Source organism: Telmatherina bonti, assembly GCF_933228915.1.
Source record: "Telmatherina bonti genome assembly, chromosome: 15".
NCBI lineage: Eukaryota > Metazoa > Chordata > Actinopteri > Atheriniformes > Telmatherinidae > Telmatherina > Telmatherina bonti.
Window position 1 is genome coordinate 28,202,036 of NC_136613.1, and position 13,846 is coordinate 28,215,881.

Sequence of the window (13,846 nt, forward strand, 5' to 3'; positions counted from 1 at the left end):
TTTTTGATTTGGCTCTGCAAAGTTTGAATCAGGCAAGCAGGCATCACAAATCATTACCATCTTCCTGACATGACCCACAGAAATCTGATGAACTGTAAATGAGACTGATGTTAAACTTTTAAATGTTGAGACTGATCTTTAACTGTCTGTTTGACTCATTCTGGAGCAACACTACATCCTAAAGGCTGTGATGGGAAATACAGTGCAGATCGTAGATGTGCACTCAGCAGAAATGGTCTTTTCCTCAGAAGTCTCTACAGTACCCAATATTTACCTCTAAATATTTAGTAAGGAGCACAGAATACCCTTCATAAGATGGACAGTTTATAGTTTTATAGTTATGGGAGAAAATAAAATCTGTTAAACTCAAAAGGAGGAAAAGTAAGAATTGAGTGGAGCTGTAGCACCATCTAGTGGCAGAAAGACCAAAGTACAACATCATGCATCTGTACAGTCAGCCACCAGGGTGTCAAATTTAGACTGATGTACTTATATTTGTAATAAATGAATAACAGACGGGTTAGTGGGGAGGGAGTCCTCTGGCTGGGTGGGTTACGCTGACAAGGGTCTGCTCAGATACAGGCCAGAGCAGAGGGGACACAGGAAGCACACCAAACCCACTGGCATCACTATATCAGGGTTGACAAATAGGAATAATTCAAACTGCCCCAGCCTCTGTGTGTGTGTGTGTGTGTGTGTGTGTATAACTGGTTTGATGCAGGTAATTGAGCTTTATGTTTAATTTACATTAATTTTACTTTTTTTTTTTCTTCATTTCTTGATGTGAATAAACTTGTAATAATCTGTGGTTTTATTTTCTTACTCTTGCTTAGTCATGAGTATAATTTGTTCATATTTTTAAAAAAAAGTATTTCTGTCAAGCACCAATGTTTTTGAGTTTTATTTCTATCACATATTCTGTCACATATTTTATGGTGTCATTGATAAGGGGGGTTTTGGACTAGATAAGTGCCCCAACTTCTTCTGAAACCCTTTTTCGAACTTAAGAAACTTATTTTGTTTTTTGTTGTAACCAATATTTGTTCTTTTTTTTAGTTCGAAATAAATAAATAAAATATAGCTCTTGCAATATAGAAGTTTTGCAAGGACTGTATGTAACAGAGACAACGGCATCAAAACTAAAAAGAACAAAAAAAACCCCAACAAGTTTATCCTACTGTAGCAAAGCTTTACTGTATCGTCTGATCATCCAGAAAATAACAAAACAAAACAGAAGTTTATAGAAAAATTGCATTTCAGACATCACAATGTGTTTATCCAGTCTGACCAGTAACATCTACTGCTTCAGTAATCGGAAATGCCTGAACGTCTGGAGAAACTATACCACCAACATCATCTTTAAAAAATAATATATATGAGTCTACATCTTATCTACAGCTGGCTGGTGTCATACAGAAAATATAGCATTAGCTATGTGCTAAAACATGTAATGTTGGAACAGTTACAGAGTGGTAGTGTAAATACTGCTCACTGCTACGGTAAGAAGTAAACAGTCCCTTGTTCAAGATAATGAAATCATCCCACGGAGAACGACTACACACACACACACACACACACACACACACTCACACAAGTTGAATGAGGGTCCAGACTTAATGGCTAAAAAACAGCTCAGTATACTCCATCATCCAAGTGTTGCGACAAACTACACTTCCACTGTGTACAAAATCTGCTTTAAGATATTCCACAGGTTTTCCTCAACTTCTGGACTACGTCGGCTACTGCGAGCTAAATATGAGCAGCTGGAACTGTGGCGTGTCTGCAGAGTGGCTTTTGCAGCATCCTTACACCAGACATGTTGAATACATTCATTTACATAAGGCATGGTAGTAGCTACAACCTGCTCAAGAGTCAAATCATCCGAGGAGTTGTTTAAATACGCAACTCGATGCACTCGAGTTCTCGCAGCAACAACTGATCCCCTCTGGTCTAATAATGCAGGAGAAATGACCACAGATGGACGCTGTGGACTGATATGAGAAGGAAGTAGGGATGTTAAATAAAATGTTCAAACTTTAAGAGGGTCCATGAAGAGACTACATATTTGCTGTTCCACGATGTTTCAATGAAAGACAGAAGAAAAAAAAAAAAAGAGACCATAAAAACATGTCTGGAAAAGCAAAAGTGGTCTTTTCTATCTTTTTCCAGAGTCCAGTGTTGTAAAGATCCAGTGACGTTTTCATTTCCAGTGGCTGCAGCAAACTTTCACATTGACCAGTTAAAAATAAAACAAAACAAAAAACACTTGGTGGTGCAGAATTACAGCTACGTTTTCTCATGGTGAGCTTTTTTTTTTTTTTTTATATAAAGATTCCCAGTCCTTCATGCTGTGTCCTTCAGCAGCACTACATGTCTATACGAGTGTAGAGAGAAGCTCAGAGAGCCAATGGAGCGCACAGCGAGTGCTACGATCGCATCACTTAAAAATAAAGAGCAGAAAGGACACTAAAAAGAGACAACCTACCATTTCAGTCATCTTTCATTCACAAGTCCGTGGTTGGTGCCTTTCTGTCCTAACACTGGTTTCCAGCGACCTCTCTGCCAAACAAGGCGTTTCAGTCTACATCTGCGAGGTGAAGATGCTGCTTGTTGTGGCAGATCTTTGCTTGATGGGATGAGTCAGAGGGATGCAGGTGATGGAAGAAAATCCGAACCTTCACGCCTCCTTTACGTGTTAATACTGAACCTACTTTTGTTTAAATGTGTTACAAAATAACGCGGTGTGAAAAATAACGCTTCCAGTTGTTGATCGGAGTGTAGTTCATGTGCTGGTCAGTGTGCATGCGTGCAACTACAACAGAAGGTGTGTTGCTTGTAAGCTGCCTCTTCCTGGCCCCCCCTCCCCGAGCCATAGTTAGTGGGAAAGCAGTCAGGAAGATGAATGTTGTGATGGCCGCTTCACGCCTTCATCAGAGCTCAGTGGTCAGCAGACTTCTGGGTTTGGCTCCGTCCTCCAGGGCAGGTGGCGGAGCCGTGGCGCTGCAGAGACAGCGGGTGCATGAGAAGGAGAACAACTGGATGCTCATGTCTAAGCTTGTATTGTTTTAATTCACAACGTATGATATGGAAAGACTTTAAAAAGAAATGAGTAAAATATTTAATTCAATACATAAAATACTAAACAGACAGACACAAATTAAACATTAAAAATTAAACCTGAAAATTAGGTACAATTTTAACCCTTACAAAAAAAGACACTACTTGATCATTTTAAATGCATTTTTTATACATTTTAATTACAACTAATCACATCTAGTACTCAACATGCAGGTTAGCAGTCCAGTGTGGAAACACGTTCCCACTGGATTCAATGGGAATTTGTGAGAACACTTTCTACTGGTACTGTAGACACCGCTTATGTTTTGCTGTTTAGTTATAAAAAAAAAAACAAAGTAAAATAACGAAATATAAGAGCAAGTAAGCATAAGGTGTGTTTATTTACATTATCTCTATTCTTTTTACTCCTAAAACATGATTGAACTAGATAATTATGTACAGTTCAGACCCTGAAGAACAAAGCTATTTTTTTTCATTTAAAAAGGACCATTTGATCATTTTATATTCATGAATAAAAGAAATTAATTAACTACAAATATCACACACATTAGCTATATTATTAGGGTCCATTGGGGGTTTTGTTTGTTGTTTTGTTAAAAAAAAAAACTAAATTAAAATAAAGTTTTTTCATCGCTGATTCGACCCTTTTGCTGCAGCCGTCGGAGCTTCTGCATGTTTATCACGAGTCACACATCTTGTTTCTAAAAGCCGTCAGGCAGATCGAGGAGGTCTTCCTGCTCTTTAACATCGCTCAGCAAACTTCTGATTCACAACAAACCTGGAGTGTTCGGATCCAAAGTAAAACAACTTTACCTGGTGGAGATGGCATTACGTGTGTGAGCGAGGAGGGGGGGGGTCGGGATGAGGCTCTGCTCTGCAGGGAGCATAGGGGTGACCTTAGGCGGGGGGTCTGCGTCGAGCAGCCCGTTAGTAAAGATGCCAGGCGGCTGCATCGGAGGAGGACGAGGAAGAAGAACAGAGGAGAGTTGTTAAGCAGCTTCTTCATCGGTCAGAAATCCGGGAACTGCTGATGAAAAGCACGAGGAACAACTCACCGCAGTAGTTGGGATGATCCAGCGAGGGGTGACGAGTGGTTTGGGCTGCTGCACTGGCGGAAGCTGGAACACAAACAGACCACTGTAAAACACTCCCACCTGACAAGAACCAACTAGATTAAAACCAAACGCTGTTCAGACTTTAATAAGAAGAAAATCCACATCATTTACAGATTCAGGACCCCCTAAATGTTATAGACACGTTTCCTCTCCAAAACACCCGTTCCAGTTTCCAGATTAAAGACGGAAACCTCAGGACCAGATCTGCCTCCAGAGGGGACTGTGAGGTTCCATTTAGACGGACTGCCAAAGGGCAAAACACCAGTATGAACTGGGATAGTCTTCCAACATCTCTACCAGAGAGTTCCACCCTCATGGCGTTTAAAAAAAAAAAAGAGCTTTAAAGATGGTTTAAAACCAATCAGGTCTGTCAACATAGATGAGGTTTAATATGTGCAGCATATCATATGTGGATTGATTTTTGTGTGTGTGTGTGTGTGTGTGTGTGTGTGTGTGTTAGGTCTGCGACGATATGCTTTTGTCTTGATTCGATTTAGATTTTTTGGCTGCCGAGTCGATTTAAATTGCAATTTTCACAATTTTTCAATATTGCTGATTTTTGTAGATTAAAAACAACAAAAAAAAAAAAGTATAAAACTTTTTTTGCTCGACATTTTTCTTGATTTCATTTGGGGGGAAAAAACAACTCAGTAGCCAGACCATCATTTTGCTACTATAATGCCCAAGAAGACAAGTAAAAAGATCAATAAAACTAATAAAAATCACCCAAATTTTCTAGTGGATTAATTTTATTTAATTGGGGGGAAAAAAAAAAAAAAAAAAAAAAAAAAAATTTTTAACAAAAAAATTGATCTTAAAATTGTGAAACAAAAAAATCCAGATTTTCGATTTTTCAATTTGATTTTCCCGCCCCTAGTGTGTATAGTAATTTGATCAATGTTTCATATGACGTGTCTGTAAATGTTTGAGGACTGCGGATGGAAAGTAGCTTCTAGTTAAATCTGGAAAATTTACACACTGAATTTGTACAAAGTGTTTATCAATGTGCATTGTCTTCATTAAATAAATAAATAAATAAAACTTCCACATCAAGTTCTTTGCAGCCTGTTCACGAGCCTTTTATTTTATTCGGGTGTTTTAAAGTAACATAAACATGCAGGGCAGGGCGTCCGGAGGACCTGGATTAGGAAACACTGAGAAATGCTGAAAGCAGAGTTTAGTCCGGTAGTCGGCAACTCCGGGCCGCAGTCCTGGAGTGCACCGGGGTGCATTGCTGATGCAAACACTGCATTTTGATGCGCCACATGAAACCATGCATTATTTTCATGGTTTAGAGCCGAGGTGACCAACTCTGGTCCTTGAAGGCTGCAGTCCTGCCAGTGTGAGTGGTTTCCCTGCTGCAACACACCTGACACACATCAGATCTAATCAACAGACTTGTACAGAGCTCGACATTAAACTCTGCACAAGTCACTGGTGTGAGTCAGGTGTGTTGCAGCAGGGAAACTCCTAACACTTGCAGGACTGCGGCTCTCGAGGACTGGAGTTTCCCGCCCCTGAAACAAGCCGTCGCTGAAGTAAAACCAACAGGGACGCCTGTCGACATTTTTGCATGTAAAACTACAGTTCCATGTCCACGATGCTGAATGAAGGGATCAGGACGCGCTACGGAGGTCACTCCCTCAGAACATAACGCAGAACCAGCTGCCAACACCCCCAACCGGTTCTCTGTGATCCAGACTACCTGGCAACAACCTGGCGGATGATGTGATGCTGACAGGTCCCGACTGGAGCTGGCAGTCCCCTGAGAGGACTGCATGGAAGAACCATAAAAGGCGTGCGTATGACCAGCTTGTAGAGGAGCGCTAGAAAAGGGGCTGTGTAGTATACTGGGAGCCACTACTGGTGGGATCTAGATGTTTTGCTGAATACTTCCCATGTAAGGATGACGCCTAACATCAAAGGAGCTGTAAAGAAGAGACATCACATCCAACTCAGAAAGGAGAAGTGGGTTTGAGTAAAACCGTGAAATATTGGCTAAAGCTGCTGGGAAACAAGTTGGGACAGGATCATCCCTGACTGGGATGCCTCGATGAATGAATGTTTGTTCCTAAATGAGAAATAACTTCAGGGAACAATCCTGATGATGTTCCTGGTGCATCCAAAGATGAACCCCAACATCAGCATAGAGACAAGTAGGAAGGAAAACTTTGAAAATGACGTAGTTGTAGCAAAACAACAACAGAATGTAGTTTATTGTTCAGAGACTCACTTTCCCTGCTGATCAGAGTTAAAGGAACCTTCAGAGGTGCATCAGGTGCATCATCCCTTTTAGACCAGCAGAGTGAAAACCTGGAGAAAGCTGTGACCAGAGTTGGGACAAAGGAGGGTGGAAAGGAGGCGAACGCTTCAGGATTTCCTCCTGGTTAAGTGACTTACAGGACCTGGAAATCCCACATTCAGAGGCTCACTGACCTTCCTGGAAGAAATGTTCCCCGACTTCAACACACCGCCTTAAGCTGCCTGACGTAGGATGTGGTGACGATAAAGATGACGATAAAGAAGATGAATATAAAAGAAGAAATGAAGAAGATGAAAAAGAAAATGAAGAAGATGAAGATGATGAAGAAGATGAAGAAGATGAATATAAAAGAAGAAATGAAGAAGATGAAAAAGAAAATGAAGAAGATAAAGATGAAGAAGAAGAAATGAAGATGAAGAAGATGATTAAGAAAATGAAGATAAAGATGAAGAAGAAGAAATGAAGATGAAGAAGATGATTAAGAAAATGAAGATAAAGATGATGAATATTAAAAAGAAGAAATGAAGAAAATTAAGATGAAGATGATGGAGAAGATGAAGATGATGAAGAAGAAGAAAAAGATGAGGAAGAAGATGATGATGATGAAGATGAAGAAGATGATGAAGATTAAGATGAAGATGATGAAGAAGATGAAGATAAATACGAAGAAGATGAAGATGGAAGATGGTGAGAAAGATGAAGATGATGAAGAAGAAGATGAAGATGCTGATGAAGATGAAGAAGATGAAAAAGATGAAGATGATGATGATGATGAAGATAATGAAGAAGAAGAAAAAGATGAGGAAGAAGATGATGATGATGAAGATGAAGAAGATGATGAAGATTAAGATTAAGATGAAGATGATGAAGAAGATGAAGATAAATACGAAGAAGATGAAGATGGAAGATGGTGAGAAAGATGAAGATGATGAAGAAGAAGATGAAGATGCTGATGAAGAAGATGAAAAAGATGAAGATGATGATGATGATGAAGAGGAAGATGAAGATGATGAAGAAGAAGATGACGATAAAGACGAAGAAGAAGATGAAGATGATGAAGGAGAAGATGGAAGATGAAGAGGAAGATGATGATGATGAAGATGAGTTACACCGGACGCTGCAGGACATTAAACTGAGATTAAAATGAAATCTGTTAATTGGAGCGCCGACACACACTCTGCGTCTCTTCCTCCCTCCATCACGGCGACGCTGGGAAACCCCGAACCACTGTGTGGTTGAGTGAACAATGTTCAGCTGGATGCAGACCGCTGACCCACATTTACTCCGTGTGTGTGTGTGTGTGTGTGTGTGTGTGTGTGTGTGTGTGTGTAGCTTAAACAGCCGTAAGTTACGAAGCTTTCGCTGCACAGAGCTGCTCACACAGACGACGGGCTCTGCGGAGGACTGAAACTTACCACAGGAGTTGGATCTGTGAAGTCAATCAGGTTGTCAGACAGCGGCGAGGTGTTTGGTAGATCACACTCCTCTGCTTTAACCTAGAGCGTGACAACATAGAAATGCTAAAGAAACTAATCCCAAACAGCGCGTCAGATCGCTCAATAAGGCTTCAGCATGCTCGTATCATTTACATAATCAGAACTGATTTTAATATTAAAACACTGGAATATAACAAGGAGCTCACACTGGACGTCACGTTAGTGAATGGATATGAGTAAAAGACCTGTTCTTTTATGTTCTGCGTTTCCTGCATAGCAACCAATGCAGATCATCAATCACACAGCACTATTAAATGGACGGTTAATTATCCCAGAACAATGAGACAAGAACAGATAACCAGGACTTATACACAGGAGATCATCAGGCCTCTCACAGTTCATATAAGATCAGCAGTAATAAACACAACTACACACTAAGTGGTACTAATATTACCTTCGACGCCAAGCCTTCGCTGGCAGCAGGAATAATGGCAGCCGATGGGTTTAAATCCTCAACTAGCCTCTCAGCACTAAACAAAGAAAACACAATAAAAACAGAAACATTGTGGGTAATGCAATGCATGTTAAGCTTCATTTAATACAACTCCCCCCCACATGATATATGGTAAAAACAACTGCTGTAGATCCGTCTGAGTAATTTGTTCATTTCGGTAAAAGGTTACGTTTTTGCGTCCTCCTGAGCGAAGCAGAAAAACAGCCTGAACTGAGGAAGCATTTACTGCATCCATGATCCTGAAGGCATGCAGCATTTGTGAATTGTCTGGTCAAGCATGCACGTGCGTCTGTTTTTTGTGTCGCGCTCTGCCAGCAGTATCCAGGCAGAAATCAAGTCATGTGACCCCCACACGCGCACACACACACACACACACACACACACGAGCGTTTCTCAGACACACCAACAGATGTCAGCAGAGACAGCAGAGAACAAACAGCTCTGCTTCCAGCGTCTCTCTCTCTCTCATCTGCATCGCTGCTGCTTCACATTGTCTCATGCAGACTAAAACACCGTAGCTGCCAGAATTAAACTGAAATTGTGCATCGCTTTAGTTCTGTGTCTATTTTTTTTTTTTTACTTTTGCCACGGTAATCCTTCAAGTTGAAGCATCAGTTTAAGGAAAAGCAGGTAGTGTGCAGAGATGCTGACCTGGCTGCTGCGGAGGACACCAGTGAGGCCGGTTTGAGCAGGTCCCTGGAGTCCTGGATGTCGAGGCGGCTGCTGACAGAAAGAGACGAGTTACTGCCCATTCGGCCGCTACGCACCTTCAACCTGGCAGACAGACAACACATATTGTTGTTAGTGTGTCATGTTGCCTTTTCATGTTACACATGCCTGCATGAAATATCCAGTCGGACTCTGAGGCAAAACGCAGACTCAAAGGACAGGATTAAACTGATCCTACTGGATTGAAAAGATCTTGGCATAATATAATATAGACTACACTGTTCTGCTATCTTAAATAAAGACACTTAAAGCCATGTTTTATTATCAGAGACTTAAAAATAAATACATCTTTTTGTGTTTTTAAAGAATGACTTGTAGTTATTTGTGCTTATAAGAAGGAGGTGAGAGAGGTGTGACACTATGAGCTGTGATAAGAATCCTAGAGAATATTTAAGAGGTTAATCGCTTCTAACAGCAGGGAGAGCTGTGATTGGCTGAGACGAAGCAATGAATGACTCAGTGTGTGTGACTCAGGAAGAAGAGAAGGAGGGAAAGGCTTCATTTCAGTCACAATGGTCTTGTTCCTGAACATGTGTGCTCCACGATAAATCAGAAACAGATGCAGTGTGAGGCTGCATCAATGTGTTTCCAGAGCCCACATTTTCACTTATTTCACTGACCCACTGATGCCTGTTGTTGCAAATACACTACAAACCATTTCTAGTCTTTTATTAAAATCCTATTTTTTGAGTAAAATAATTTTACTTATTATAATTTGTGTTTATTTCATATTTATAAATCTAAGTTTTTTTTAATATTTCAATTTTATTGTATTCCTGTGTTTTTACTACTTTACCTTATACTGTATTTATTAGGCTTTTAGGTAACTGAATAAATTTAAGCATAAAAGTGTTGAAGTTAAGCAGATTTACATTAAAATGGGACTATTAATTTAATTTTTTTTTTTTTTATAATGCTGCAATTTTCCTTTTGGCTAATTAAACTGTACCCTGTAATATATATCTGAAAACATCTTTCTATAAAACGTGTACTCCTACCTGGCAGAAGCCTCCTGCACGTTACAGTTCTTATCTCCAACCATCAAGACATGCTCCTCCAAAGGCCCCTGCAGAGGATGATACAGGTAGACACATGTACACAGTGGTCCACAAACAGAAGAAATGTCACATTTCTGAAACGATGAAGCTGCCGTGTTGTGCTCTCTTGTGACAAAGCCAGACAGAATTGCTCATAAAGTCTCTGCTTGAGACCAAAGGTAAAATGCTCCAGGTTTCTCTGAAGTAAAGGAAAAAGATGAAGTTTCATGCAGAAGCATCTTCCACGTTGACCTGAAATGTTCCCCATCCCTGCACTAGTTTACATCCATCCTTTTCATCCACCTCTGTGGAGTTTACTTCGCACCTTCAGGGCGGTGGCGGCCTCGACTTGAGCTTTCAGGATGTTGCTCTTCAGATCCTCCGGTGTGCGCAGCGGCGTGACAACAGGACTGCTACCTGTGCTGTTCAGACCGCACTTCTCTGTGAGCTTCACCACGTCGTCCTGTCGCAGAGGGGTTAGATGTCACATGGGGCGCCGACCTCACAGTTTCAACACCAAAAAGGCAACTAAAGTGTTGCTGGCAGAGATGGACACACCTGGTTGTTCATTGCCATGTTTACATTGATGTTGTTCCTTGCAGTGGCGAGAAGCGGACTACTCTCCAACTCCAGCTGCTTCAGGCGGGCAGCTGCTTCTGCAGACACACAAAAAACATTTCCAACACTCATAAACAGAGAAAAAGTGCAAAAAATAGAAATTCTGGATATTATTATTACAATGAAATTAGAAATTACAGCGAAGCCCCCGTTTCAGTGCACTTAACCGTAAGTAAACAAACAGAACAACTTTACCAACTTAATGTAGAATAAACAGAAAAACATCTGAGTGAGGAGGCTGGTGATGCCACAGTCCAACAAAAAGTCATTAAGACACAATTTTATAGCCACCCATCTTAAAAATGAGCCTCTTATGCAAATGTGAGAGCCATGTGTTGTGGTTGTTCGGCCTGACCAGCGAGAGTGAGGGGATCTTCTGCAGCAACACCGGCAGTGGCGTACGCGCTGCACGGTCCAGGCTCCTCTGTGGTCGACACCGGGGGAACGAAGGGAGCCCTGAGGACGTCGTCGATGCACGTCTCCATCAGGTCAGCAACCACAGGCAAGCTGCAGGCATGAAGACAACAGAGAAAAACAAACAAAAAAAGGGGGTATGGGGGGGGTGAAGAGATTAACATGAAACTGATTTAATGTAAAACAATTAAGGTGATGTTTCCTGTTTTTAAACCAGAACTGGAACAAAAAGGACTTAGAGTTACGCAGCTTACCTCCGTCATCCAAAGCACATGGATGGTCTCTGCAATAATGATGCAACTCATCCATTTATCAGAAGATATTTCCAGTTACACATCATTATGAGCCTCGTTGTCCCGAAAACAAAATTAGAATAGCACTAATAAAAACATACAAATGCATTTAAGCCGTAATAAAACCATTTAAAGAACTCAAGTCACCTCATAAGAATGGAAAGCAAGTAATAACTTCTGTGGGAAATAACACGGGGTAATATTCTCAGAATGAGAAATGCTTGAAGCAAAACATTTGATACACAGATTCAGGTACAAGCTCTTCCAGCAGCCCCGTAATTACTTCATATTTCTGCAGCCGAAGGACACAGCAGAACACAGAAAATCTGCTGTATATTACAACATACTGCCTGAAGAGAGTTACAGGAAAACACTGAAAGATGTCAGGATTGTGCAACATATAACTCAAGGACTCACAAATCTAATGTATATAAACATTCCCAGATGTGTGAAGTGATCCTTAAAGCCAACTGAGGATGGGCAGTGAATATGTACCCAGCCATCCCATGCCGAATAGTAGCTGTTTACCTCTAAACAAACATTATATTTCATCTCATCTGGTTTCATCTAATATCCGTTCTGTAACAAAAAACAACCACGTTGTTATAAAAAAAATAAGTTGTGATGGACATAACCATTTACCGGACTCTGCAAACCTGCATTATTTTCTGTGTTATTCTTGTTTTTATTCTCTAAAAATGATTCAAAACAGTTTTAAAGATACACATAATTTGATCACAGTGATCTAAGTAAGACAAAAACAGTGATTAATCACCTTCATTGTGCAATACACAGTTATATGTAGAGAAGCTGAGTCAGCCACCGGTTTAGTGGACATCTACTTCGACACACCCGTCTTAACTGTGTGACTTTACTACAGTCGTGTTCCCGAAACACACCGCTCTAAATTCAGATAAAGAATTTACATTTGATTTTGATTCTGTGTTGAACATTTCAATGCATCGTGGCAGAAGTTGGATGAGAAGGCGCGATAGATTTCATTTCTGATCAAAGGTCAAACAGCAGTCGTAGTATTAGCCAGGACAAGCAGAAGACAAACATGCATCTTCCAGCATCATGAAAACTTTCAAGTATCAGTGTGGACACCGATGATGGATGAAACGTAGCTGTTCTGCAACCAGCCCTCTTATCCAACTCCCTTTTTAAAACAGCAGCAGATCTATGAAATGTAAGAGCAGATTAAAGACAAAACAAATCACATGTTCATTAAAAAACTGATGGCATTCAAGCTTAATTAACCTAGAAAGTGTTTTACAGATTACAGTAGTACAAAAACAGGAAATTCTTTCTCTGCAGGAGGACACGGAGCAGAGCAGGACTTGCCCAAACCCTCTATAAACTATGTGACCTTCACTTTTTGTTCCCCTGAAGAGCCGAGAGTGGAATTGAATTCCTAAGGCTCACGCTGATACCATCTTACCCCAGCCAGCCGGTTTCATCATGCAGCGGGAGGGGTGGTCAGAAGAAACAAAATAAATAAGTGCAAAAAAAAAAAAAAAAAAAAAACAAAGAAAAGAAGGGGTGCTTAATAAGAGAAAAGGAGGAACAATGGGATAGTGACTTTATATTGTTACTACAGTGATGTAGAGAAAGCCTGAGATGCAGCGATGCAGTTACACCAAACATGAACATCAGTCCGTTTTATCCGACGAAGTGACGCTCGGAGTAAGTTCATCCACGCTGTACGGTCACTGCAACTAACTGCAGACACTTAACAAGGACAAGTCACCTGGGTGCCGAGCCACTCCCGTTTATAAGCAGGCTGACAAAGTCATATCAGTACAGAAGGTGAGAGCGTTGCCGGTTGGTCGGGTGCGTCCAACTCCTCGTGGGGAGCTTTGATGAGACAGGGGCGGGGTGGATGGAGGAGGAGGGAGGAGGAGGTGACCTGGGGAGAACAGGGTGGATGCAATGGTGAAGGACGAGAGGACGGTGGCGAGCAGGAGGAGGAAGTATGAAGACGGGGAGTGAAAGTGAAGGTAAACATGAGGCTGAACTGGATGGATGGGAGAAAAAAAGAGGAGGATTAAATGAAAACAGGAAGTGTTAGCAGCTAATTTGTTCAGGAAACCGTGCAGGAAAAGAAGAGGAAGCAAAAAAGAAAAAGGCAGCAGGAAGTTTAAAACTCTGTTATAACTGTCAGTGCGATATATTACACTTTACCGCAGATTATCATTTGTTTTTATCATTTTAACCTTAAAGAACATTAAAGCCCCGTGGCCGTTTTAACGAACGTAAAGCAGGGATAAATCCGGCTCACGTGCCTGCAACAAGGCCAGCAGTGCCAGCACACTGAATAAACCATGCCGGTCATAGTACTCAGCTCCT

General features: G+C 41.0%; 1 protein-coding gene across 3 annotated transcripts in view; it reads right to left on the reverse strand.

Moving 5' to 3' along the window:
* Positions 1 to 1,338: 1,338 nt before the first annotated feature.
* The window catches only part of epb41l5 (erythrocyte membrane protein band 4.1 like 5), a 40,345-nt gene continuing 27,837 nt past the window's right edge, over positions 1,339 to 13,846 (reverse strand). Inside the window, exons 17-26 of one of the 3 annotated variants that reach the window (XM_079254569.1) lie at positions 11,146 to 11,297; positions 10,731 to 10,828; positions 10,498 to 10,635; positions 10,134 to 10,201; positions 9,058 to 9,126; positions 8,347 to 8,422; positions 7,872 to 7,952; positions 4,134 to 4,196; positions 3,892 to 4,025; positions 1,339 to 3,000 (exon numbers count right to left, since the gene is read on the reverse strand). In XM_079254569.1, the coding sequence (XP_079110695.1) occupies positions 2,931 to 3,000; positions 3,892 to 4,025; positions 4,134 to 4,196; positions 7,872 to 7,952; positions 8,347 to 8,422; positions 9,058 to 9,126; positions 10,134 to 10,201; positions 10,498 to 10,635; positions 10,731 to 10,828; positions 11,146 to 11,297 (949 nt within the window). In that variant the 3' untranslated portion in view covers positions 1,339 to 2,930. Of the gene's footprint in view, positions 3,001 to 3,891; positions 4,026 to 4,133; positions 4,197 to 7,871; positions 7,953 to 8,346; positions 8,423 to 9,057; positions 9,181 to 10,133; positions 10,202 to 10,497; positions 10,636 to 10,730; positions 10,829 to 11,145; positions 11,298 to 13,846 lie in introns of all 3 variants that reach the window. The other 2 variants (XM_079254568.1, XM_079254567.1) reach the window with 2 other exon arrangements.